The sequence below is a fragment of the Ornithorhynchus anatinus genome, chromosome 14 (assembly GCF_004115215.2).
Source record: "Ornithorhynchus anatinus isolate Pmale09 chromosome 14, mOrnAna1.pri.v4, whole genome shotgun sequence".
Taxonomy (NCBI): domain Eukaryota; kingdom Metazoa; phylum Chordata; class Mammalia; order Monotremata; family Ornithorhynchidae; genus Ornithorhynchus; species Ornithorhynchus anatinus.
The window spans coordinates 31,807,677-31,835,433 of NC_041741.1; the positions used below are offsets into that span (position 1 = coordinate 31,807,677).

At 43.9% G+C, this 27,757-nt stretch overlaps 1 protein-coding gene across 2 annotated transcripts in view; it reads right to left on the reverse strand.

Annotated features, from left to right (window-relative positions):
- POC1B (POC1 centriolar protein B) overlaps positions 1-27,757 on the reverse strand; it is a 52,703-nt gene that overhangs the window by 19,417 nt on the left and 5,529 nt on the right. For both annotated transcript variants that reach the window (XM_029078846.2, XM_029078847.2), the window contains 8 exons: positions 14,709-14,880; positions 13,431-13,610; positions 9,916-10,023; positions 9,653-9,768; positions 8,236-8,369; positions 6,026-6,094; positions 5,211-5,363; positions 2,480-2,566 (listed from right to left, as the gene is read on the reverse strand). In XM_029078846.2, the coding sequence (XP_028934679.1) occupies positions 2,480-2,566; positions 5,211-5,363; positions 6,026-6,094; positions 8,236-8,369; positions 9,653-9,768; positions 9,916-10,023; positions 13,431-13,610; positions 14,709-14,880 (1,019 nt within the window). The remainder of the gene's footprint in view (positions 1-2,479; positions 2,567-5,210; positions 5,364-6,025; positions 6,095-8,235; positions 8,370-9,652; positions 9,769-9,915; positions 10,024-13,430; positions 13,611-14,708; positions 14,881-27,757) is intronic.

A 27,757-nucleotide genomic window follows, 5' to 3' on the forward strand; every position in this document is an offset into this window, starting at 1 on the left:
TAACTGTTCTTGATGAAAATAGTTTTACTTTAGAGTTAAGAAATATAAACATACCTAAGGATGGTTCATTCTCATTTCGGGTAGTTCAAAAACTTATAGAAGAATTTGTAATTGAAAAGTTTTATCTAAAATCTAGTTGGACTTTTTGTCATTATTAATTCTAATAGGATAAAGGAGATTGCCACAGTTCCCCTGATCAGAGTCCAACCATAAGTAAGGAATGTCACCAGGAAAATATCAATTTTGTTTGGCTAAGTATGTTCACTGGATACATTTGGGTTACAGTGCAATGCATGTGAATAGGAAAATTGCTACAGTACGCTAATCATGCTACCAAATCCTAAAACTCAAGTATCGATTAGACTACCTTACCTAGTTCAATATTTTTGTCAACAGCTGTGAAAATACAGGGGGGAAAGCTGCTTAAACTAGTTGAGTGGTATTAGAAATTAAAAGGAAAAAAAATGCATGATAGCATGTTTCCACAAGATGTTATGTTAAAACAAAGTTTACTACAATACCACAATCAACCTGCTCAAATGAAACTGAGTAAATACATGAAATAAAGCTATTTTTGATACTCTGTCCTTGCTCTACAATCGTGAGTAAGGTTAAATGAGTTTGAGAAGACAATATTTTCAAAATATAAAATAGTACTTCTTTCTACCTCATTCACATATTGCCTTCCTTTAGAAAACAACTTCTTACAAAAGACTATCAGAACCAATTTTGAAGCAATGTCTTTTCCATTACAATGTTAAATACTAAAATTTTATGTTGTAACTTTTGGGATTAAAAAAAAGTTCTAAAAAAAATTCAGTCAACACCTCCTCACTCCTCAAGAATGTCCAGTGGTTACCCATCCACCTCCACATCAAACAGAAACTCCTTACCATTGGCTTAAAAGCACTCAGTTTGCCTCCTTCTACCTAATCTTGCTGCTCTCCTACTACAGCCCAGCCTACACATCTAGCTCTTCTACAGCCAGTTTGTTCACTGTTCCCCAGTCTCCTCTATCTATCTCACTGACAACCCCTTTCCCACATCCTTCCTCTGACTTGATACTCCCTCCCCTACCATATTCACCAGAACACTATTCTCCCCATCTTCAAAGCCTTGTTAAGCCCAACCACTTTATATGGTGCTCTGCCCTCAGTAAATGTTCAAAACACGCCACTGATTGGTTAATAAAGAGAATAGCAATCAAGTCAGCTTAGACAGAAAAGAGATAAGCCAGAAAAAAATAACCTGAAATAGTGCTAAACCAGGTCAAAGAGAAAATTAAATTGATTTCTTAGTCACCGTAGTACCGGGGACAAACTTTCATTCACCTGAGAGAAAAAAATCTAACAGAAATAAAGTTCTGAATGGCAATCCATTTTTACCTTACCTTGATGAAATCCATTTCTGAGCAAACCACTTTAGTTCTACAAAAAGCCATTTAAACACTGCCCTTTTTGGTCTCCCATATGGTTCTGTAATATCACCCAAAGTATCACATCCCATTTTTGATTACACAAAAAATACATTTTCCCTTAAAAGTGTCAAAAAGTGTTTACTAGGGAAGCAGAGAAAAGCTGCCTTTAAGAGGGAGGTGAAATAAGAAGCATGTTAGGCTACTAATAAACCTTGAAAGATTTCATTTTTATTATTTTCTCACTTATTAATAAAATATGCACTATGATCAATTAAAGTTGAAAAGCAAAGCAGCTCTGTCAACAAATACTGTAACTCTACTGGAGCACAGACATTTTCACGCACCTGGCCTTCCTAAAACCGGCTAATAGCATTCTTTACTCCTTATCTCACACAGATTATACAATTCCTGAGAAAGGTCAAGTAACTGTTTACGGGGCTGCTGTACGCCAGTGGTTGGTCTCAATTACGAATGGACAATTTGACTCAATCCCCACCCAGATTACGCTAAAAGGGTACAATTCAACAATCCCGTACACAGGTAGTTTATGATAAGCACGTGCACAGTGTCTCCATGTTTCCTTCAGGCAGTCTAATTGATTTGGAGCCCATATACATGCAATTTGTGACTGGAATGGCACCTAATGAAATGCTGTTTCCTCTCTTGGGATAGAAATAAAAGAAAAATGATTGATTGGGAACAAAGTGTCCCTAGAGTGGTTAGGGAGTAAACACAGATGAGGCAGGCACCTTCTAGAGGTCAGCAAATCAATAAAGTTGTATCAGAATAGTTGGTAATATGCCACAACGCTGGCATCTAAGCAGGCAGCAGTGAAGTATCCTGCACCTTAACTGTCATAAATATTAAAGGTGTTTAACAGTAATATTGCTCTCTCTAGTGGCTAAAAAGAAAAAGATGCGCTTCCCCCCTACTAACTTTCCAATAAAACTCTCTTCTAGGAAGGCTACAAATAATATCCCTTTCATAAAACTGGGTCGATATTTTGTGGTTTTTATTAAAAAAAAACTGTTTGGTAATATTCTCAAAACATAGTTAACTTACCACTGAACTAGAAGGTGCCACGGAGCAAATATTCACAATAGGCAGTTCAGTAGTGTGCAAATTTCTCACTTCAAGCTCTGGATCAATCTAAAAAAAATTAAAAAAGAAAAAATATCAATTTCAACGGGTAGGAGAAAAATCTACTGCGCTCATTTAGCAGGTTTTACAAAAACCAGGACATCCAGATAATGAAGTCCTACAAAGAAGCAGCAGGGCCTAGTGAATAGAGCAGGGGCCTGGGAGTCAGAGATGATCATGAGTTCTAATCCCAGCTCCTCCACTTGCCTGCTGAGTCACCTTGGGCAAATCACTTCATTTCTCCGTGCCTCAGTTCCCTCATCTGGAAAATGGGGATTGAGACTGTGAGCCTCGTGTGGAACAGGGACTCTGTCCAACCCGATTTGTTTGCATCCACCCCAGCGCTCAGAGCAGTGACTGGCACATAGTTAAGTACTTAACAGGATTATAAAGAGTCATTAATTTCCTGAAAACGAAGTTAAAGTATGTTGAGCATATATGTGTTACGGCAGAGCTGAGTATAGAATGAATACCCATCTAGAAATCACTGATTAATATAGTTACTCTGGAATTTTTTTTAAGTAGATGAAATATACTTATGGTTTTCTAAGCAATAAAAATATTTTCTAGATATCCGTCTCTACATAGGGATTTTCCCCCGTGTGGTGGCACAGTCCTGCTATGCTTGCCTAGAACTCTATCCTACTCGACCTAGCAGGGTCTAAGCGGGAATGTAATAACAATAATACTAAAGGTATTAGTTAAGTGGTTACTATGTGTCAAGCACCATACTAAGCACTGGAGTAGAAAAGACAATCATGACCCATCTGGGGCTTACAGTCTAAGTAAGAAGGAGAATAGGTAATAAAAATAATAATAATAACGTTGGTATTTGTTCAGTGCTTACTATGTGCCGAGCACTGTTCTAAGCACTGGGGTAGATACAGGCTAATCCGGTTGTCCCACGTGAGGCTCACAGTTTACAGATGAGGTAACTGAGGCACTGAGAAGTTAAGTGACTTGCCCAAAGTCACACAGCTGACTGGTGGGAGAGCCGGGATTAGAACCCATGACCTCTGACTCCTAAGCCCATGCTTTTTCCACTGAGCCACTTGAATCGCCATTTTGCAGATGAGGGAACTGAGACACAGAGAAGCTAAGTGACTTGCTCAAGGTCACACAGTGGGTAAGCGACAGAGCCGAGGTCAGAACCCAGGTCCTCTGGTATGTGGGGGTCAGTCCACGCCAGCTTCTCCGTTCCAAGATCTAAAATGACCAGACCGGCAAGCGGGGTTGGGCTTGAAACCTAAGAATCAGGCTTAGTGGGGGTGGGCCGGGGGGAGGGGGGTCTTCTTTCTCCTCTCCCTTAGTATTCAGAGCATCTGCCTTTTCAGTCAGGTCAGAAGGTGGGGACTGGAGGAAAGGCAGAAAGTGGAAGGCAGGTCATCTCTCCTCAGAGATGGGAATCATTGTCCTGTTTCTATAGGGGAGATAGTGAGCAGGCACCATTTCATTCTCTTTTATCTACTGCCACCTAGTGCAGATCAGGACCCAGGCTTCAAATTACACTGAAACCTACCATTGTTTTGCATATTTGAATAACAAATGTATTTTTTTATATAGAAACCACCACTACGTGAAGTAAAACATAATTTCCCCTAACAGCGTTTGGTACAGTGCTTGGCACACAGTAAGCGCTCGATAAATACGATTGAATAATAGGACTGGGCCAACGAAACACTGGTACGTTTTTAAATTGCTAGTCCAGCTTTTTATTTGTTTTTTTTTTAAAAAAAAGAGTTTCCAAAGACAGTGTCTTTTGGAAAAAAAAAATGGAAGTGTTTTGAACTGCTAAGAGTTCTAGGGGGCTGCTCTGATATTAATTCAAATAGTGGCTACAACATAACAGTAATAACTGAATAAATTCAGTTTACAATATTTGTAATTTTGTAATCTATGAAGAAATAATTAACTGATACATAAAAACCAGAAACACAAACTCCATAACAAGAACTATGGTGAAATTACACTCAGTTCTCCGAGAACACGTCTTTTCATTATGAATTTTGGCTAGAACGTGATGGCAAGATCACGGAACGTACTTCCACACACGGAAGTTTGCCTGGATTCGGTACAGTGACAAACGAGACGGATGTGTGAAGAGCAATGGACACCGTAAGTACAACAATGAGAGTCTTTCTTAAAGTGGAGTTCTGCAAGGATATAACTGCTGTCATAGAACAACATTTGTGTAAATTGTTTTCTCTCCGTAGGAATAAAATGTTCTCCCTTCCGTGTCATCCATACACTTGGATATCTAGGTATCTGATATCCACTTCACCCGAAGCTCCGCAGCACTTGGGTACACATCTTTATATCAGGATAATTACCATCTGTCTCCCCCTCTAGAGTGTAAGATCATTGTGGGCATGAACGGTGCTTGCTAACTCTGTTGTATTTCACTCTCCCAAGCACTTAGGACACTGCTCTACGCAGTAAACAATAAATGCCATTCAGTGATTGACTGATCTTTATACACATCTTTATATCAGGATAATTACCATCTGTCTCCCCCTCTAGAGTGTAAGATCATTGTGGGCATGAACGGTGCTTGCTAACTCTGTTGTATTTCACTCTCCCAAGCACTTAGGACACTGCTCTACGCAGTAAACAATAAATGCCATTCAGTGATTGACTGATCTTTAGCACTTACCTCAATTGATTGTGGTTTCCCATCATGGAGATGAGGAACTCTGGGGTAAATGTCAAGAAGGTGAGGTGGGTCATCCAACGTCATTCGTGCAATGTGCTTTTTAAGAAGGTCTTTATAATTATATGCATCAAAATTTGTCTTCCACAAGAGAACCTGCCAAAATAATCACACTGCTATAAGAGAAACTGTTGAAGAAATAAACAAATTCCATAAAAAGCAGAATCACAAGTCAATTGTTTTTCACGCAGAAGATGAGACTGCTTTTCAAAATATGAGCCATGCTTTTTCACTGCAAAAAAAGCATGGGCCTAAAGTGTGACACATATTCAGTTTGCTATTCTATTCCACCCAGCTGGGGTCACTTTAGGCCCTGGCAACATTAAAGTCTAAGATAAACCTTTTACACAACAGAATAAGTAGTTTCAATTATCACTATAGGTAATTTCAAAACTAACCAAAGAAATCACAAGGAAAAAAAAACAGCATAATCACCTCCATCAAAAGTTTGCTTTGACCTTTTTAAAATATAATGCCAGTTTCATCCAATTTAAAAAAGTTTAAAAACTGATACTAATGAGTCTGGACCCACAGGATTGGACATCCACCTCTTGGGGATGAGTCTGCAGGACCATAGGGTGACAAGAAGTTTTAGGCCCATTTTTTCCCAAGGAAAAACAAATACCCACTGCCCCCACCCCACTTCACACACACACACACACACAAACACACACACACACGCTACTGTATTTATCGAATCACAAGATGGTGTCTTTTTTACATACATACCAAAGAAGGAGTAAGGACATACGACTAACCTGGGCATCAGCACCACCGGAAGCAAACTGTTCTCCACCTTTCGAAAAGGAAACAGCGAGAACTGGGCCCTTTAAAAAACAAAAATAGTGAAAACGTTTAGTGATTCCTTAGGTTGATTTCCATGTGTTTCGTATTTTGCGTAAAATAATCACAAAATTTAACAATCACGCACAACACCAGTTTACTTTTTATCCTTCATATATTACCCTTGCACTAAAATAATTTCTATACTGTTAGAGTAAAATCAAACCATCACACAAAAGTCATAAGAAACCCATGGTTTATCCCTCTAACTGTCAATTAGTCTTAAAGCTACCCTAAGACCTTAGGTGGGTTTCTAGTATTTAGTATTAACGTTATTTCCATTCATCTCCCAGTTTTCATTTTATTTTTCCCATAGTTAAAGGAGCTAAACTACCATAACCTACTGGAAAGAGTATGGAGGTGGGATTCAGAAGACCTGGGTTCTAAGCCCAGCTCTGCCACCGGCTTGCTGTGTGATCCTGGGCGCTTAATATCCCCCTCGGTCTCAACTTCCTTGTCTCTAAAATGTGGGTAAGAGACTAGTGAGTCCCATTGGGAACAACGATTGTGTCTGCTTTGACAAACTGAATAATAATAATAATAATGATAATGATAGTAATTAAGGTATTTGTTGAGTGCTTACTATGTGCCAGGCACTGTTCTAAGTGCTGGGGTAGATCTGAGATAATCGGGTTGGACACAGTCCAACTTTGATCTGTTTCATGAAATAATTATTTATATACTCATCACATAGTACCAATACTTGCTTTCCTTACCCCAAAGACTATGACCTCCATGTGAGACAGGGGCCGTGTCTGATTGCATTGCCTCTTCCCCAGCATTTAGCACAGTGTTTAACACATGGTAAGCATTTCACAAATACTGTTACCCTTTTTTAGGGTAAGTCGTTCAAAAGTGTCATGATTATTCCTAAACTCTTGATGATGATCATCTAGTTAAATTAAAAACTCACCTTATTATAGAAGTCCAAATGGCCACTCCCTTTACAAAAGTAATCTGATGTAAAAAAATACCTTCTAGACTTTCCACTGCATTTTAATGCAGTTTCTAATTTGGAAAAAATGAGAAAGGTCCAACAAGTTCACTTTGAATGGTATTTTTTTTTTCCCCAAAAGAATCTTGTTTCTGTCCAGGCAGAGTGCCTGGCGCTTTAACTAGGCACTGAAGTGGGATCCACCCTGATCTCTAAACTGCAGCACAGTGAGGGCATAGATGTAGGCCAACCCCTCCCCTCCCTCTCGATATCAGAACCCTCCTGTTCACTCCACCTTGGCAGTGTGGCAGTCTGCTGCCTTCTGAACTCTTAGAATATTGCCACTGTGGCTATTTTGACTGGTGGACTCTGAACACCCCTAGTTGGGCAGTGAGGAGCATGGAACCACAGCTCCAGGTTGTTAGGGGCAGGAAACGTGTCAACCAACGCTGCTATATTGTGCTCTCCCAAGAGGGTCTCTGCATACGGTAAGTGCTCAGCCAATATCATGGATTGACAGATGGAGGAGTAAATTAGGTCCTATGGGAGGCAGAGTGGTGAAGGGGAGAGACTGTGGGTCTGGAAGTTCAAAGACCCAAATTCAAATACTATATCTGCCACTGGGCTGCTGAGTGACTTCGAGCAAACCTCTTACTTCTTTTCACCTCAGTTTCCTCATCTAAAATGGGGACAGGAATATCTGATTCTTTCTACCTCACAGGGATATTGTGAGGAGAAAAAGTGAAATGAGTAACGTGAAAACAGTCTGGCAATAAAAGCACCATAATGCATCACTTTTCTCATCCTCACTTCTTTCCCCTTTATATTGTTTCACCGGACCTCCCCCTTACCCTTAGACTATGAGGACCAGTGTTTGGTACGGTCATGCCCACAGTACGCACTTAATTATTATTATTTATTCATTCAATCGTATTTATTGAGTGCTTACTTACTGCAGCTAACCACTGATCATTTCAAGATGACTATTTCTTATATCTGTGAAGTCAAATACTGAGGGTTGTTTCCATTAGGAATGATGTCCAGAGTATAGAATTTTGTTTTCTCTGATATCCGCGCCACACCCACACACACCCACACCCACACACCCCCCCCCCAAACCATGATTAAAAATATGAGTCATTTTTACTAAATATGTACTTGAGAAAAAATTTTTAACTGTTACTACCCTACCGTATGTCCATGAAGTGTGTATATGAGTCTTCCTTCTAAGAGATCCAAAATCTTAAGGGTACCATCAGAGGAAGCAGTGATGAGATAGTTACCAGAAGGATGAAAGGATATACAATTAACTGCACCACTGTGAACTGATTTACAAAAAATAAAGATATAATTTAGAAACCAATCTTAAATTTGGAAAATTTACAGAACTATTTTAGAATTCTAAAATAGAACACCTATACCGTTAATAAAGAGCAGAGAAGAAGAGGAGGGAAGATGAAGTTACTTTGTTCCAAAGAGGAGCAGAAACAGTAGCAACAAACCATACTGATTTCCTTCAAGAGACTTTTTCTGATTAATCCTACTGTCAAGCTAAGTCATTCCCATCCTCCTCTTCAATATTCAAGTTTTACCTGTTCGTTTATTTGTACCTACTCGTAACTATTATATTTTCTTACCCCTACCTGTATATAGCCATAAAATTTATGCCTACTTCTCCCTGCTTTAACTGCAAGTTCTTTTATTTTTTTTTATCTAATCCTCAAATGTCTAGTACAGTGCCCTCCCCACATTAGGCCCTCGATCAATATTAACGTGACTGATACAGAGGAAGCTTGATTACATGGCAGAGCACTACACTCTCACCGAGCTTTACAGTTGATATAATAGGAAGGAAGAAACCAACACAATCTACTATCTGCCTTCCTGAATGTTACTCTCCAAATCATTAAAAAAAATACACACAAATCAGACACTAACAGTTTATACACAGTGCAGGTTGCATATAAAGAAGAAAATAGAACAATGTTCTACGTCTATCTCAAGTTAGAAGTAATACCCCAAAAGTAATGTGGATTGAGTTCAGAATTTGAAGGTCCAAAACTCTGGACTCTACCCTAACCACTGTCTTTCACTGTGGCCTTGTCACTGACATTATTTCAGTAAACCTTATTTTATTCATACATAAAGCAGAATCAGAAATAAGTGGAAACTAAGGTGTCAGCCATTCTCCCTCTATGCCCCCATAGCTTCCATCATACTTAACAGTACCAAAGCTTACCAGCTCGCCCCGATCTTTGTGAGCCAATAAGGAAACAAGAGTATACTCTTAGAGAACACAGCTGAAAAGGATATAAGCATTCGTATTTACACTGAATACATCTGTATTTACAGATTTACATCTGCATTCCTATCCCTTTTTGTCACTTAGTTTCAGTAGGATGTTGTAAGGATCAACAAGAAAAAAAGTGTTTGACGCCCCTCAAGGAAGTTGTTTTTAAGCTAGTGCTTAGTTTGCTCCAACAGACAGGAGCATTGTCATCACAGCTCATTAAAAGGACTTAGAGACACAATTAGAGGTGGTTAGTGGGGAGAGGGGAAGTGGGAGAAACTATAAACCACTGGGTTATAATACCGAAGACAACCTCACCTTGGTAATGCTGAAGTAACTTATTCGTTCTTAAATCCCAGAGTCTTACTGTATGATCAGACCCCGCCGAAGCTACATATGTGCCATTAGGGTTAAAAGAAACATAGTTGGCAAACCTAAAAGAAATAATGGAAAAATGCTATGACATTTCAACTTATTTTAGAAAACTTCGCGCCTTGATAATACATAATCCACTTGTGAAACCCCCCTCCCCTAGGAAACATTCAAAAAGGGAGCCATCCATTGGTTTTACTGAGCCTTACCCTTCATAATCTGTAAAATTGTTAACACACAGTTTAGTAGTTGTGTCCCAAATTTTAACTGTTTTATCATCACTGCAGGACGCTATTAGTCTTCCATCCGGTGAAAATCTGGAAAGTACAAAAGAGGAATTCTAATAAAAGTATCTGTGAAAACACAATGAAGCCATTTCAATTAAGAGCAGGGCCCATAACATCAGTATTTATGTATCAAACTGTGAATAGATATTTTGAGCCCACAGGTTTCTAATTAAAAACCGCACTCGGGGAAAAGAATCGCCAGAATTTGTCAGATAAGATCATCCTTTCTACATCCCAATTACCTGGGGATAAATACCATAGAGGTGAAGCAAAAGATTGAGATTGGGATTTCAGATTGCCTATGCTTCTTACTCATTCTTCCTTACCTAAGGCCATCACTAGGAAGTTTTCTATTCAGTGTATGGATTTCAGTTAGAAAGTTCCTGGATGAAAACTTTGATTTTAGAACGCCATGATTGAAACGGTCAATTTGGGAGCAGGTGTTCAAGGGAAGATATGCCAAAACCCACATTAATTAGATCCTGCCTTATGTGCTACCTTTTTTTTTTTTTAAACCGTGTCCCAGTTCTGTGCTACCTTATGCCAAATTCAGACACTCTCCCTCGACCACTCTGCTTAAGAGGGGATCGATTGTGTGAGTCCCTGTTTTAAAGCCTGGGGAGTTGGGGTGAGGGGTGGGGGTCGGGGGATGACGACACAAACTTAAAAATAAATATATAAATAAATAATGGATATCATTCCACCTAAACACAATTACTCACTAATCCTTGGAGAATTTCTGTATATGTCTTTATACTCTGTTGCTCGCTTATTATTTTAAGTATTAATTTAATGACTTTATTTAAGTGCTATGTGTCAAGTGCTGCTCTAAGCGCTAGGGTACAGACAAGTTATTGTACAATACAACAGAGTTGGTAGACATTCCCTGCCCAAGAGGAGCTTAGAGTCTAGAAGGAGCTTAAAGTGCTCTGCACACAGAAGATGCTCAATAAATACAATTGACAGATTGACTGAATACTAAAAAAAACACAACCTTTCCAAGCCCTGAGCCTTCGTAATTACCCTGATGCATCACTCTGCCACAGAAGGATACTAGGTTACTCCTGCTGGGATTAGAACCCATGACTCTCCCAATTGCTTAGTACAGTGCTCTGCACACAATGAGCACTCAGTAAATATGATTGCCTGCGCTTTGCCGATTATTGCCTCGTACAGTCAGTCCCACCACAGTACAGGTTCCATTAAGCATTCTGGATCGACTGTGAAGCAAAAATGAGAATCATTCTTCCGACGATGCACCTCTGCTGAAATACAACGCAACACGTGTCAGAGGGAAGAGTTCTGTGGTATCGGACGCCACGGGAGTATTACAGCATAAGTTTTCTGTCAATCATTCAATCGGTGGTATTTATTGTGGGCTTACTGAGCGCAGAGTTATGTACAGTTGCTCAGTGTTAGGGAGAGCACTATACAACAGATTTGGTGGATATGTCCCCTGCCCACATTGAGTTTACCGTAGAACGGTTATACGAAATTGAGTACGTATCTGATTTGATCGTTTTCAGTTCAAGTGTGTATTAGATGTAGATGCAGTTATGGGGTCTTCACATAGCCACGTTTTAATCTCACAATATTTAGGCTTATTGTTCATTTCAATTTATTAAATCATTGACTTTAAGATAGTTAAAACTCTAGAGCTGAATTCAGAGTAATTGCAGCTGCAAAACTGGGAGAGATGACCAAATCCAGACCAGTTGCTGGTGATGCGTTTAGAATGGAGTCGGTCAATCTGCTCTCGTTAATTGACGATCAGATCTTCTCCCCCGATTAGACTGTGAGCCCATCACTGGGCAGGGATTGTCTCTATCTGTTGCCGAATTGTACAGTCCAAGTGCTTAGTACAGTGTTCTGCACATAGTAAGCGCTCAATAAATACTACTGAATGAATTAATGAATGAATGAAACTGTGAAACTGGCTGTTGTTTTGGGCAGGGAACAGATCCCCCAACTCTGTTGTAATGTACTTACCCAAGTGCATAGTACAATGCTCTGCACACAGTAAACTCTCAGTAAATGCCACTGTGTGCCTGACAACTCTATTTTGATAAGTTCATGTACAAAGGCCACTTATTGGGTAAAAAAGGATGAAAGAATAAGATAATTAGAAAACGACTCATAGGCGGAAAATTCACAAATTGTTTTTTTCCTGGCGTTCCCCCAAATTGAAGGGCAGATGGTCCTTCCTCACAGGGTTCCAGAAGAAGACACCTTCCACACCTGCTGAGTACCAGAGAAATGGTAGCCGCATCCTGCTCCGCATCCTCCTCCTGCCACCAGGCAGCACAATGACAGCTCCACCTGGACTTTGCAAATAGTTCTTACCCAAATCCAACGCTGTGTGACTTCCACAACGTGGCCTCCCTTGTATTAACATGAGGTGAGCAAAAGGGCCTTCTCATTTATGTACAGCTCCTAGACACTTTGCCACATCCTTCATTCAACGTATATCAACCCCAGCCCGCATCGCAAGTAGGCAAAATTTAGGGGCAGGACATTATCTACAAAAATCACCCTAAACTTTTGAGATGTTCGGGGAAGTGAGGCAGTGAATGACTGCGACGTCACCGATGCCTGAGCAATTTTCAACTTGACCTGGGCACAATAAGCTTATGCCAGTAGAGAATACGGGCAGAAGGAAGAGAAATAGTTTCTTCTCTGGTGTGTGATTTGTTAGGCCAACTGGACCATCAATCATAGGTAATTACTGAGGACTCACTCTGTACAGAGGACTGTACTCACTGCCTGGGAGGGTATAATACAGTTGACAGACACTGCCTACAAGGAGCGTACAATCTAGTGGGGGAGACAGACGATAGAATGACTGTAGACACTTACGTGTTTTTGGCAGGAGGAGGGCAGGGGCGCCGGGGGAGATAGCAAAGTGCTAGGATATACGAATGGAAATGCACAGGGGGTAGAGGAGAGAGAATACGGTGGGGAGATGAGAGGTTGGTCAGGGAAGGTTTCTTGGAGGAGGTACGATTTTAGTAGGGCTTTGAAGATGAAGAGAGCGGTGATCTGTTGGATATGAAGGGGCAGGGAGTTCCAGGCATGGAGGAGGGCGTGAGCAAGGAGTTGATAGCAAGAGGCCCAGTAAGTAGATTAGTGTTAGAGGAGAGGAGGGTGAGCTGGATTGTAGTGGGAGATGAGCAAGGATAGGCAGGAGGAAGTTCAACTCCTAATTGAACTGACGCCTCTGGTTTGTTTTAGGCACTTCACCTTACCAACTGCTTGGAAACTTCAAAAACCGAGATCTACATTCCTTTAATCTCCAAAATATGGCGTAGATTACCAAATGCTTTTCCTTTCATTTTTGCCTTTCATACAAAACTCCGTTTTGAAAAGCTCCAAATGTACAAAACATGCTGAAGCAGCAGACAGGTAGAAATCTACTGATGCAAATCTTTCGAACTCACTTGGCACAGCGAACCCAGTTGGTGTGCTGAAACAAGGAATATAAAAAGCGCTGGCGATGCATACTCCATACTTTGATCGATTTGTCTTCAGAGGCCGTGGCTAGAAACTGGCCGTCGTTCGAAAAGTTCACGCTGCGAACAGGGGCGGTGTGAGTTTTGAATTCGGAAAATTTTCCTTTCCTGTGGGTAAACGTCACAAGGTTAAAAGGGGTGAGGATTATACATTCAACCTAAAAATATGACAAATATAATTAGTACTCTAAAACAACTGTTTGGGAAAATAATAGAATTTCATGTTTTTCTACACTACCACGGACACTTGGCATTCCAAATTAAATTTCCAACATAAGGAACCATAGGCAGCAAAAGAGAGCATCTAAATTTGTAGTAATAAGTCTTCAGTTTTACAGTCAAGTGGTGAAAATAACATTTTGAAGGACATCGGCTACTTTTTTTGGATGCTTGCAGTTTCCATTAGGCAAAAAAGCAGAGCAAGTCTTACCAAGGTGTTAAAAGTGTCAATGAATTAATTGTAGTTCTGTGATCTTCCCCAACACAGTCACACTTAACAAATTTAAGTTTGTTAAGTCAATTTTCCATTCAAACATTGAGATAAGCCCACCTGTTTCATTTGGGAGAATCAGATATTGACCATAATCTCAGGTGGAAAAGGCAAGCAGATCAAATTTATTCCACACAGCACAGCAGCCTCAAAATTTTGATGCTTGTAAGATTCAACATTTTTTTTTTTGAAAAATCAGAACTGAGGTACTGCTGAAACCTAATTTTACTCTGTGAGACTTTGTGAACATTATATTTTCTGCTCTTGGCATTGTTTTCAACTATACAAAAGAGGCAAATATCCTGCTGAGGCAACAGGGCTAGTCTGCAATTTCTATGCACATAGTTTATCTGTCCTTCAAAAGAGATCAAAAGATCTGGAATACGTTTTTATTTAAAGCTCGGCATACAGGCAAGGATGCAAAATTTCAAGAAAAACTGAACTCGAAGTACCATATTGTTTTGTAATTGATTGTTTTTAGACAGAGTTTGAAGGGATCTCATTCTCCCCTGTGAATGAGGGCTTTTATCCCAGGATTTAGTACTCAGAACTACTGGGTTCCTGGGCCTCAACAGAGAAGCAAAAACTCGGGCCTAGCCCCGGCCCCATAGAGAATCCCCAGTTTGCACCAAGTCCAAGTTGGGGCCTAGGGATGGAGGAATAACCACCATCAGACTTGAAATACCTTCTTCTCCCAAAGCCCCTAGACTACTTACATTTTAGGTATCCAAAGTCTAACCGTTCTGTCACGTGAAGCAGATGCTACCATGTTTCCAATGGGTGAAAAGTGTACGCTGGTCAGGGCATCCCTGTGACCACCGTATCTGAATGCTCTAGCCTGAGGCTTAAAATTCCATATCATGAGAAAGGTGTCACATGAAGCTGAGGCTAGCAGAAACAAACAAAAAACAGCTATTAAGACTCAGTGTAGATGGCCACCCCCCCACACTAAGTTACTTCCCCATTAGGAATGTTGTCAGTTGAAGAGATCAGAGGGTCAATACTGGGAATGCAGGCAGGGTCAGAGCAGCTGCGATTTGCAAGTACAGCCCCCATCCTAACATACAAGCTGTGTCTGGCCCTGCTTCAAGAATTAAAGTATTTACATTTAAATTTTGTATACAGAGAACTAAAAGAAATACCCATCTTTTCCTGGGCTGCCTCTCTTCCTCCTGGGTCACACGTGACACTTCCCCTCTTCCCTCGGCCACAAAGATATACAGTACTTAGCCATAAGTACACACTAAAGGGGCCTTGACTGGAATACCACAGTACTAAGACCACAGCATCCCTTATCACCAAAAGAAGTCAGGTGAAACACAGCTGCTGGCTCACTGGTATCGCTACCACCTTCAGGGAGGGTCCTTCAGGTATTCAGTCAGTCAGCAGGAAAGGCCCAGGCAAGCTCTGGATTCTGCAGTAGAATCCTTAGCACAATAGGTGCTAAATTTTAGACTGTGAGCCCTCTGGGGGACAGGGACTGGGCCTAATTTCCTCTCTGTGCTTTTTTTTTTTTTCTCCAGAATTTGGTACAGTGCTCTGCACACAGCAAACGCTTAATAAATACTACTAAATAATACTCCTAAAGAGGAGCTACCCCAACGCCCCCCTTTCCTCCCCCCACAAACACACAGTTGTCAGGCCAAGGTCCTGACGGCTACAAGATATTCATTGGAATTGCAGTCCACCCAGTAGCTATAGCCAAAGAACCAACTGCCTGAAACCTTATTTTCTCCTGCCACTAAGGCATCTGGGATCTCCCTGCAGATACATTTTTATACCTCTGCAACTGGGTTAAGAAAATATTTAACTCGGTTGGGGGAATTGAGTGAAAGGTGGGGGGAAAAAAAGGGAGTTGGCACAGTTTATAGTCAGCAAACAGAAAGGGGAAGACCTACTTTGACATCTACCCACCCTCCCCAAAACACAGCAGCCTCTTGCCACTGGGAGTCGTTTTTTCTTCTTTATAGTATGTATTAATTTATTCATATTTATGAGCACTTACTGTGTGGTGAGCACTGTACTTAGTGCTTGGGAGAGTACACCATAACAATAAACGAACACATCCCCTGCCCACAATGAGCTTACCGTCTAGAGGGGGAGGAAGACATTAATATAAATACAGTACAGATAGACAGTAATATAAATTAGATAGGTTCATAAGTGCCAAGGAAGAGGTGAATAAAGGGAGCAAGGTGATTGAGTGCTTTAAAGTCTCTGGTAGGGATTTTCTGTTTGATGCAGAGGTGAAGTGGGCAACCAATGGAGGTTCTTGAGGAGTGGAGAAACAAACATGACCTGAATGCTTTTGTTAAAAAAAAACAAAACCATCATCTGGGCAGCAGAGTGAAGTACGGACTTGAGTGGGGAGAGACAGGAGATGGGGAGGTCAGCAAGGAGACTGATGCAGTAATCACGGCGGGATAGGATAAGTGCCTGGATTAACCAGGGAGTAGTTTGAAAAGAAACTGTAACTTGTCAATGCTATAATTAGAACCCAGGTCCTTCTGACTTCCAGGCCCGCGTTCTATCCAATTGGCCACGCTGCTTCTCCTTGTTCCATCCAATTTGAGGCTTGAGGATTTGGGGTCAATCCAGACAACACCCTTTCCCCTGTTTAAAAACAAACTGTTTTGTGTCATTGAAAAAGAACAGAAGTGCCTTCAAATTCCAATGTCATGCCTACATTTAAAATTTCCACTTTACAACTCCAACTGCAGATTTAGCCAAGGTCTCTAAATCTGCAAACCAAATCAGAACTAACTGCAGAATAAGAGATTTTTTTTTAAAAAAAAAAGTCATTACCTCAGAAAGATGCTAATTTAAGAAAAGATACATAACTATTCATCATTTATTTTCAAATTTATATAAAGACCACAATAGACAGTTCATGCTGTAGTCTCACAGAGCTAAATTGAAAAAAGAATGTTTCAATGTAGTAGACACTGCCTTTGTGCCTTTCTTGCACATCTTCCCAAATGCGGTGAAAAGAGGAGAAAATTAAGAGGGTGGGGCAGATCCATTTAATAGATTTACCATCCCTTTTAATTGCTAAGAGCTGTGAAACATCAGTGTCTTATTTCCTGACCCTATGCTACCCCAAACCCTCCCGTACTTAAAATAAAAGTTATTTCATTACTAATGGCCTGAAAGAACTGTGCCAACGTGGAATTTGCTTTCAGTATTTACTTTCCAAAACACACCCAAGACAAACACCGGCACATAATTAAGAAATGCCAAAGTTACATGTAATTCATCACCTTACTTATCCGTTTGGAAAGGTAAGGTGAAGTGGAAAAATTCGAAAGCCAAGTTGACTAGTCTGCCTTGAGAAAATTCATTTTTACACTAGTAGAGGGTGAGTTACCAAAGAAACTTGACCTTTTAAAATTCCTCTGGTGATTAAGAAAAAGGTTTCAAGGCACTAAAATAGTCCAGGCCAAGTCTTTTCAGATGCATTAGTTTCTCTCTCAGGTCTCTTCCTACTTTCAGCCTACGAAAAACGACGCTGTTAATCTTAACTCATTTTTACACGCTGAAGAGAGACATCGGTCTGCAATATTTGAGTCAAGTCCCATTTATTAAGTGGTGACCTATTTTCCATCTAGTAAGCACGAAAACTAGCTTTCTAATTCAATTTAGGGTCTCTGCAGCAACTGGGTTATTTGATCATGCCAACGACCTGCAGAAAAAGTGCCGGTACAATCATTATTCCCCAGGGATGGACCTAAACATTTCTTACCACTCATTGCCCAGGGCCCAGGTCATCCTAATTCCCCATGTATTCATTATTGTTTTCTCTGAAGACAGATTTTTAGGTTTTGATGCAAGTACCTCATATATATATATATATTAAATGAATATATAATTCATTTAAGAACATATTCATTTAAGAACATATCGAAGAAACTGTACTATTTTCAACCTAATGAGAATATTGTGAGGAGAAAATGAAATAATTGCAACTTTACTCTGGAAAATAAAATCTCAATACGCTATTCAATACCGGATTAGAACTCTCCAAATATGCAAGTTTTGGGGTTTTTTTAAGGGGTGGGAGCAAAAAGGAACAGCAACATTGGCAGTCAAAAAGAGTCGTTACTAGATCCCACTCCCTTATTTTTGCCTCAGTAGCCAGCGCTGACAAAGTCTATGAATCAAAACATTCCCAAGCTGTGGGACTCCGGATTTCTGGGTCGCCTCCATCGGTTGCTTATTTTAAGAGGAAGTTGGGGATTTGGAATACACACCGACACATATACCCAGGGCTCGCCCCTCTCCATTCCTACCCTTCGCTTCCAGAACCCCACCTAACTGGGTCTTGGGGCTGCTTTCCCTATTACTCCTACCACCCACACCTGTCACCACCCAGATACGTGGCACACGAGAGTGTGAGCTTTTAAGTGCTTGAATGAGAGTTCCAATTTGTGGATTATCTGTGATTCGGTTCCCCTTGACGAATGCGGACATGGGCAGCAGCTGTCTGTATTGCATCACGAGCAGGACTAGCAAAACCAGTTGGAAGGTTTTGCTGTTTGAGAGAAGAGGCTGATTTCCTCTCTTTAGAACCAGTAGTTCTAGTGAATGCGTGAACTCCGGGAGAGGGTTTTAACAGGAACCACAGGCAAAGACACACCAATTGTACATTTTTATTATGCTTCATAGCCGAACACAATTTAAGAATAACACATCTTATTGTAATTTTACTGATGGCGCTCTAGATAAGGCACAGTGAACATGTGTTTCTCCTTCCCCCAACTCCTTAAAAAAAAAAAAAATCCATTCAGCCAGCTGTATACTTAAAGAATTCAATTAGTCTCAACTAACTCTCTTCCCCTCTTCAAAGCCCTACTGAGAGCTCACCTCCTCCAAGAGGCCTTCCCAGACTGAGCTTTCCCTTTTCCCTCTGCTTCCTCTCTGCTCCCCCTTCACCTCCCCTCAGCTAAGTCCCCTTTCCCCCCTTTCCCTCTGCTCCTCCCCCTCTCCTTTCCCCTCAGCACTGTGCTCATTTGTATATATTTTTATTGCCCAATTTTTTTTTGTCAGTGAGGTGTACATCCCCTTGATTTTCTTTATCGTGATTAAGTTGTCTCGTTTCTTTGTCTGTCTGTCTCCCCCGATTAGACTGTAAGCACGTCAATGGGCTGGGGTCGTCTCTATCTGTTGCAGAATTGTACATTCCAAGTGGTTAGTACAACGCTCGGCACATAGTAAGCGCTCAATAAATACTACTGAATGAATGAACGAATCAGTCATTTATTGGGCGCTGACTGTGTGCCGAACACTGTACTAAGTGCTCCAATTCACTCAGAAGGTAAAGGTTCTTTCCTTCCTTAGCCCATCGTTTAGAAGACATCTACTATCCCAGGGGTCTTCAAATTGAGGTCTAGTCGAGTTTTGGATGCCTCATCCTCCCACCCTCACTCATCTTTATCCTGCAGTGAGATGATTTTTCATGAATGACAGAGGATTGGTACAACTCCAGAAAAGGCAAAAAAGGCAGACAAGAAAGTATCACCTCAAGGGTAACAAAATTCAATTTTAGCTGTGAAGGCCAACACAAATGCATTCAAAATCCAGTTTTGCATACATTTACATGAGGACATCATGTATCTGAGCAGCATTAGCCTTGAGCTGTCCGGAGGGTTATTTTCAAATCTCAGTTGGAGCACTCATCCACTCTTGGACTCGGGCAGGTCACTTGGCTGTGTTCCCTTACAACGAGAATAATAGCACCTGCCCCTCCCAAACTCAGGATAATCTGAGGATGAACTACAGTGTCAAGTGGGATTTGGAAAATGAAAAAAGCCCAATAATTATATTTCCAGCAGAAAATCCTGATGGAAACCACTGCAGTATTTCGTTTTGTGGTCCGTCTCCCCCTTCTAGACTGTGAGCCCGTTGTTGGGTAGGGATTGTCTCTGTTGCCGAATTGGATTTTCCAAGCACTTAGTACAGTGCTGTGCACACAGTGAGAGCTCAATAAATGCGATTGAATGAATGAATCTTCATGCAACAGTGGAATCTCTTGAGTAAGATGTAGGACTAGAACCCGATGAGAGCGATTGGCCATCGTACTGTCCAGGAAGAATCAAAGAGGTTGCCGGGCACATGCCCTTTAGAAGCAGACCAAGAAACGTCAGAGCACAGTGCCTATTAGCCAGGTGTCCTGAGTAAAAGGGCACCCCTTTCAAGCCACTAATTTCAGTTCAGCCTCTGGAAACTATTTCTCATAATAATGAGGGCATTTATTAAGTGCTTACTACAGGCCAAACACTATGCACTATGCCCAACTCTTTGATAAGGGATTCTCATGAGTCCCACCCGAGGGGAAATTTGAGAACAGCAATCTTGTGGGGAGAGAAATCAATAGACATAGGTCATTAGAGGCTTGGGGGGGGGGGGGGGTTGGGGTTTCTGTGTGCCCCAAAATGCTAAGTAATTTGGTGAATAACGACATCCCTTGAAGGAAAGGCAGGCCCAGTAGGTGGGAAGTAGGTGGTGTATGTGCATTCTCTTCCCGGCCCTGCCAATATCCATGTCCTGTGTCTTCTGGCCCTCCCTCTGGACGGGAAGCAAGTCCCTTTTGCCAGAGTGGTGACCAAGGGGTTATACAGTCTTGAACCTTCCCTGGCCCTGACTCTGGTCTCCCCTTCCAGGGACACACGTTTTCAAGGATAACAAAAGAGGAAGGTAGATTGAACCTTTCAAAGAGAAGCAAGCATCTGTCCTTCCCTTCTTGGCTTCTGAGCCGCTCCTCTAGCTCCCCGATGAATTCCTTCGTGCTGTCAGCCGCAAATAAAAGGAATCTGTTAAAGCAGAGTTGCCAATCTATGCCCCTGCCAATTTGCCATGGTGACGGAGGAAGCCAGAGCCCTTTTGTGGCATTTCTTCCTTAGCCAAATGGACCTCAATTAATCAATGGTAATAATAATAATAATGTTGGTATTGGTTAAGCGCACTATGTGCAGAGCACTGTTCTAAGCCCTGGGGGAGATACAGGGTCATCAGGTTGTCCCACGTGAGGCTCAGTCTTCATCCCCATTTTACAGATGAGGTAACCGAAGACCAGAAAAGTGAAGTGACTTGCCCACAGTCACACAGCTGACAAGTGGCAGAGCCGGGATTCAAACCCATGACCTCTGACTCCCAAGCCCGTGCTCTTTCCACTGAGCCATTACTGAGCACTTCCTGGGTGTACAGCCTGCGCTAAGCACTGGGCACTCGGGACGGGAATGACAGTGAGAGAGAGTAAAGTGAGGGAGTGAGTTTTAAGAAGGGGTGGGGAACGACGGGCAGTTTTACTCCGGGTAGGAGGAAAAACTGGCCTCGCTTTCACCTACCTACTTAAGAGAAGAGAAGAAACACAGCAAAAGGGTTAAAACAAAGTCAGAGACCTTGACTGGCAGAATTGGAGAGGAAAGTTATCTACAGAGGCAGAGACTGTGATCCCCAAATGGCAAGGAGACTGTGTCCGATCTCATTATCTGGTTTCTAAGCCCAGTGCTTGGCTGAACACCGTCATCATTAGAAACTGGAGGTCAAGGACACAGAGAGGATTGGAGAAGAGAACAAAAGAGGCCAGCCGACCAAAGAGAAAAGGAGAGTGACAGGAGAGGGCAAGGATGATGGAAAGATTTCCAAGAAGAGGGAAAGGGGGAAGAGAGGGAGAGAAGGGTAAAGACAACGTATGCTTATTAACGACTGCCTAAATAATCTTTCAGTCATCTGCACAACCACCTCAGGATTTTTCGGGGCTAGCTTTCCAGAAAGCCTATGGCAAGGATTTCCCCCTTCTCTTTCCCGCCAGTTTTAAAGTGAGGCAAGTTGGAATGAAAACCATGAAATAATCAGCTTGGTACGAAAAACACCCCCCCTTCTCATTGGAAATATTTTTCCATCCTACAAAGTTTTTTTCACTAGACTCTCACCAATTGGAATGAGACATTCAATGAGACGGGAAATGGATAAAGCACAGGCCTGGGAGCCAGAGGGCCTGGGTTCTAGTCCCGACTCTGCCATTTGTCTACTGTGTGACCTTGGGCAAGTCACTTAACTGATCTGTGCCTCAGTTTCTTTGATGGCAAGATGGGGATTCAATCCCTGTTCTCCTTCCTACTTGGACTGTGAGCCCCATGATGAACAGGAACGGTAACCAGAGTATCTTGTACCTAACCCGGCACTTCGAACAGCGTTTGACGCCTAGTAAGCGCTTAGCGGCTACCGTAATAATAATAATAATAATAATAATAATAAAAAAAGACCCCACTATGAGTGGTCGGGATAAGTTTTCAGGTTTTTGGGAAACAAAGGATCTACTTCTTTTAGATCCAATCTAAGAGACCCTAACGAGTACGACTGTCCACTAGGTTCCCTATGGAACAAATCGATTGTCCACTAGGTTCCCTATGGATCATATCGCTCCTTTCCGAAAGACTTCTCAATAGTAAATGTAAACCAGTATCTCGGAATTTCTCAGACATACTTTTTATACCTGCTGGCTTTTTCAACCTTTAGGGTGAACAATTAGTGTTATGGTTGTTTCAAATGAATTACCAATCCAAGAACTGGAGACCCACTTCATTCAAGAATCAATTTGCCCATTTGTTAAAGTCTACGCGTAGCAACCAAACGCGCTCAGAAAAAGGTAGTTCTTCAACAGTAGATAAAAATATCTGAATTAGGAAAAAGCAGGTGGATTTATTTTGTTTTTCCTCCCACAAAAATCAGTAACAGAAACGATCCTCATCTGGGGAATACAAAAGACCTTCAGTGCACAAAGTAGACAGAATTCCAGCCCTGCAGTACACTTAAGTCAGTATTCCAGAGGACTCCGAAAACCAAAATTAAAGTTTCATGAATTGCAACTGAGCCCAAGCAAGCTCTGCCAGTTGAGAAACGTGGGTCTGTCGGTTTATGATATGCCCCTACGAGCCCTCTTATCCGAGGGCTAACGCTGTAATCAATCAATGGTATTTATTGAGCGCTTACTGTGCGCAGGGCACTGTACCGAGCACTTGGGAGAGTACAACCCCACAGGATTGGAAGACACGTTCCCCACCCAGAAGGAACTTTTAATAACCCAGGGCATTTACTGAGTTCTTCTTGTTGGCAGAGCACTGTTCCCAGCACCCCAGCGAGTATGGTGGAAGGAGAGGCGACCCCACGTCCTCTGGGATTTCACAACCTGGCAGAGCCAGGAACAGGAGGAATAATGAAAATTCACAGAAAACTCCAAAATTTTAAGAACTCTGTTTCAACCATACCGCCCGCTAACCCTGTTATCAAAGCTATGAATGAGCAGAAAAATCCTCCTGAGCTTCACCTTATTCTACCCTGGCAAACAATTAGTACGACGGCCAAAAGGGCAAGGCAGCAAGAGGGAAATAGCAGCAAGATCCTTGGATAGTCTGCAACTGATCCATCGGACCCTGACTAACACAGGATCAGTGGTAGGTCAAAAATAACCGCCAAAGATACCATGTCGTTCAGCAGGTAGAAGCTGCATTTATAAGCAGATCGTATTGTTAGCCAGTCTGCAGAAACGGACAACTCTCGTTTTTTTTTATTTCAAGAGGCAGAAAACAAAATAATCAACTGACTTTTTTCTTGTAAAGTTTTGTCAGTTTTCTCACATCAGTAATTTGCCATCCTTATAATCTCCCTCCCCTCCCCCATTAATTAGTATTAGAGTAAACTTTAAATATACATTTCATGAGTTAATTTTTCAGCATCTGATTTTCCACGTGTCTATGTAAAGTAACCAAGAACAACTTTTACTCTGACTTTAACTTTAGACTATGAGTAAAACTGGATTTGTACATGAGTCAACTGTTAAAAGCCATCTTCAACCAGCTGTTACCAATCAATTTTATTTTGGATAAAATTTCTTGGTCATAACCCAAAAGGTTCATTCAGGTACAATTTGCAAAAAAACGCTCCCCCTCAAAAAAACCCACTAAACTAAAAACCTAAAAAAAAGTCCATTATCAACTGTCAAGCCACGTGAGTCAAAAACCCAACTAAATCCTATGCTGTCCCAAGTTAAACTCACGTATTTAACTGAGCTCAGCTCACAGTGGAAAAGAAAAAAAATACAGGAAAAAACCCCTCAGCAAACACACATACGTGAGCGCCCTCACACACTCCCTTTCATTTTCATTTTCAACATGGCTGGCTTGTATGCTGTTCAACAACAGTGCTACCTAGGCCAGGCTGAAAAATTATTTAAAATTACATAGTGCACGAAACATACTTCATTTTCCTAAATGATCACACCGCCCTTTGGCTGAAGCTGGGCGGGCCTTGAAATTCACAGTCTGGAAGTAAATGCACCTGGGACAAACTTTCTCCCCGACTCCACCGTGTCCACTTCAGATGACTGAGCATCCCATCTTCAGACAGACCAACGCTACTCGACACCATCAGCGAAAGTATCTACTGAGCGCCTGAGTGCTGGGCAATGCATTAAGGCCCTCGAGGACAGACATTAAGGACGGGTAATGAGGAAATGGTGCCGCTGGAAATTTAGGCACTACAATAAAATCTAGGATTTTCTTCCCTATCGAAACGCCAACCTGCATTTAAGAGCATAAAGACCTCCGTTCGACCGACGTCTTAACGAACAATTTCGAGACCCACTAACTCAAAGCGTTGGTATATTTTTCCAACTCTCTGATCCTTAGATTGCACATTAAAAACAAAAAATTCCATAACAGTATCAAAAGTGTTTTCCCAGTGATTATAATTCAACTAGCGTCCGACGATAATAAACGGCCTACCTAGCCAGTTCGGGATTTCAGTCTACTTCTCCAAACTCACCTGATTTCCTTATTTTATTTAAAAAGGTAAAATATAAAATGCTTAGAAAATATAAGAACTCATATTATCATATAAATGCGCCGTTCTCGAATGCGCGCTTCTGAGTAGGAGCTGAAGGACCTTAATTCTTGCATTTCAACGTTTACGCATCTTCAGGATAGGTAGACGGATTTTTCAGACAGGGTCGGAGGAAGACACGGGGGGTGCAATCGACCACGAGGTCAGACCTCTTACGAAAATAAAACTTCAGTCAGTTCCTAAGGCACTGTTAAAAGGTGGTACAGGTCTCCCCCCCCCCCCCCCCGCCCCGTTTCGGTGGAAAGAGGTGACCGAACGCAGCATTTGAGAGATACTTCAGTTGAAATCCGGTCTTAAAGATCCGTCAGATGTCAGAGGGGACAAGGGGAGGGCATAAGGGTGATCGGCAGCGACGAAGAGAGGAAAGGAACCGCGGTGGTGACCGGCCGTGGGTGAGAGATAACCAGAGAGCGCGGGTCAGGGGGCCATCGGGCTACGAGTGATCCAGTCACTCGAAAGGAACCGGCTCCGCCGGCCTCTGCCCCGTCATAGACTTGCTGTTCCTCGTGCCCTTTGCCAGCCTTCTCCCCCTTACCATTCTGCTCCTGGATGGGGAGGGGCGAGGAAGGCGAGGGGGTGGGGTGGGGGGGATAGGGTAAAGCGAGGCAGCGGGGGGGGGGGGGGGGGGGGGGAGGAGGCGAGGAGGAAGACAGCGGAGGCTGCTGAACGGTGACCGGACAGAAGTCACTGGGTCAGACTCCCAGCTCAGTCGCCCGAGTTTCCGACGATCCACCTCCCGGCCGCAGGAGGTGTCCACGGAACAGCCGGAGCTTGTCGGGGGACGTGGCCCCGCGGTCCTTCGGGTCGCCGTCCACCTACAAGAGGCAAACTACTTTTCGAACTTCCAGATTTGGTTCTTATCCGCGGAGTCGCAGGTCCTCATCTGTACGTCCGCCCGGCCCTCGGCCGTCCGGTAAGCGCCGAGGCACAGTCCCGAATGCGGATGGTAGACAGTTCCGTCCTCTTTAAAATGCCAAACGATACTCTCCGGGACGGAGGACCCGTCTTTGGGACAGGCCTTCATCCCGACGAAGGTCTTCTGCCGGGGGACCTCGGCACACAACTCGGTCACGGAATTGAACCTAATCTCCCTGTTGGACGTGTACTCGAAGAACTGGTTGCCCCCTTGCCCGTGGCACCCGAACAGGGACAGGCGAGCCCCGGTGGGATTGTGCTCGGGGGCATTGTAATCTAAGCACTCCGACGAGATCCCCGCGCTGCGGACGGCCCCGTGCCAGCCGGGCCGATCCTCCGGGACGTGCAAACCGGGGAAGACGTTCTTCAGGTACCAGTCGAAACTCCGGCAGTTGAGCTTCTCCCGCAGCGACTTCCTCTCCGACAGATCCCCGTAGGACTCCTTCCTGGCCGGGGGGTTCCGGTTGTAGAAGTGCTCCTTGTACCCGTCCATCCACACCTCGGCCGCGCGGGCGGTGTTCCGCAGGAAGCTCGGCCTGGCGTACGGGGCCCGCTTCGGAAAGACGTGCCCGACGTGGGAGCAGGGGAGGATCTCCAGCGTGCCCCCGCACTGCCACACCCGGAAGGACAGCTCTAGGTTTTCGCCCCCCCACACTTCCATCCCCATGTCGTAGGTCCCGAGGTACTCGAAGTACTTCTTCCCGACGGCGAAGAGCCCTCCGGCCATGGTCGGGGAGGGGATGGGGTCGATCCTCGACCGCCGGCGTCTCCGCTCCCGCTCGGGGACGGTCTGCCACTGGAAGGTCAGGCGCCAGTCGAATCCCCCGATCATGGGCTCCCCCGTCTGCATGTAGAACTCGAAGGTGTTCCAATCGATGGTGTCGATGACGGGGCAGACCACGGCCGTCTCGTTCCGGCCGATCCTCTCCAGGAGCGGCTCCAGCCACCCGGGGCCGCACTCGCAGTGGCAGTCCAGGAAGGTGAGCACCTCCCCGGTGGCGAAGGTGGCGCCGATCAGGCGGGCCCGGACCAGGCCCTCCCGCCGGTTGGTCCTGACGAGGCGGACCCTCTGCAGGGCGCTGACGTACTTCTCCAGTTCGGCCTTCAGGTAGGGTCTGTCGCTCAGGTCGTCCACGAGGATGACCTCCTTCAACAGGACGGCCGGGGAGGTCTCCAGCACGCTGTGGACGGTCCGCAGCAGCGTCGACCAGGCCTCGTTGTAGAAGGCGATGACCACCGAGGTGGTGGGCAGCCGCCGGTAGTCGTAGGTCACGGCCCGGCACTCGGGCATCCTCCGGTCTCGGATGCGGCGGTGCAGGGAGATGCGGTCGCTCAGGTGGATGTTGATGGCGTACTTCTCCACCAGCTCCTCTTCTCGCTTCTTGGCGTCGCCTCGGAGCTGCAGGCGGGTGGCCTCGCCCCACTCGCCCGGGGCCCGGGGCTCGGGGGGGCCCTTCTGGTAGAGGGGGCGGGACAGGTCCTCGTCCTTCTCCCCCGTGGGGGTCGGGGGCCTCGCCCACCTTCGACGGGCGACCCCCAGCCCCGACGGGGCGCGCAGGGCCGACCCCGACAGCTCCAGCACGGCGTAGGCCGCCAGCAGACAGCCGAGCAGGAGGCAGCCCCTGCCCACCCAGGTCCACCTGACGGCCGGACGCATCCTCATGGCCGGGGCGGGGAGCCGAGCGCTTAGGGCAGGGCAGGGCAGGGCAGAGGCAGGGCAGGGCAGGGCAGGCAGGGCAGGGCAGGGCAGGGCAGGGCGATGGGTCGGGGCGCAGTTCCGGACTCGCGGGGTGGAGGAGGGACGGGGCTGCGGCGGCCAACAAACTTTGGCGGGGCCCTGGCCGGTCCTGCTTCCGATCCCGTCTCTATCCTGGTCCCGTCCTGCTCCCGATCCCTTCCTTGTCCTTGTCCGGGTCCCGGCCGGTCCCGGCGGTGCAGCCCCCGCTCCCCC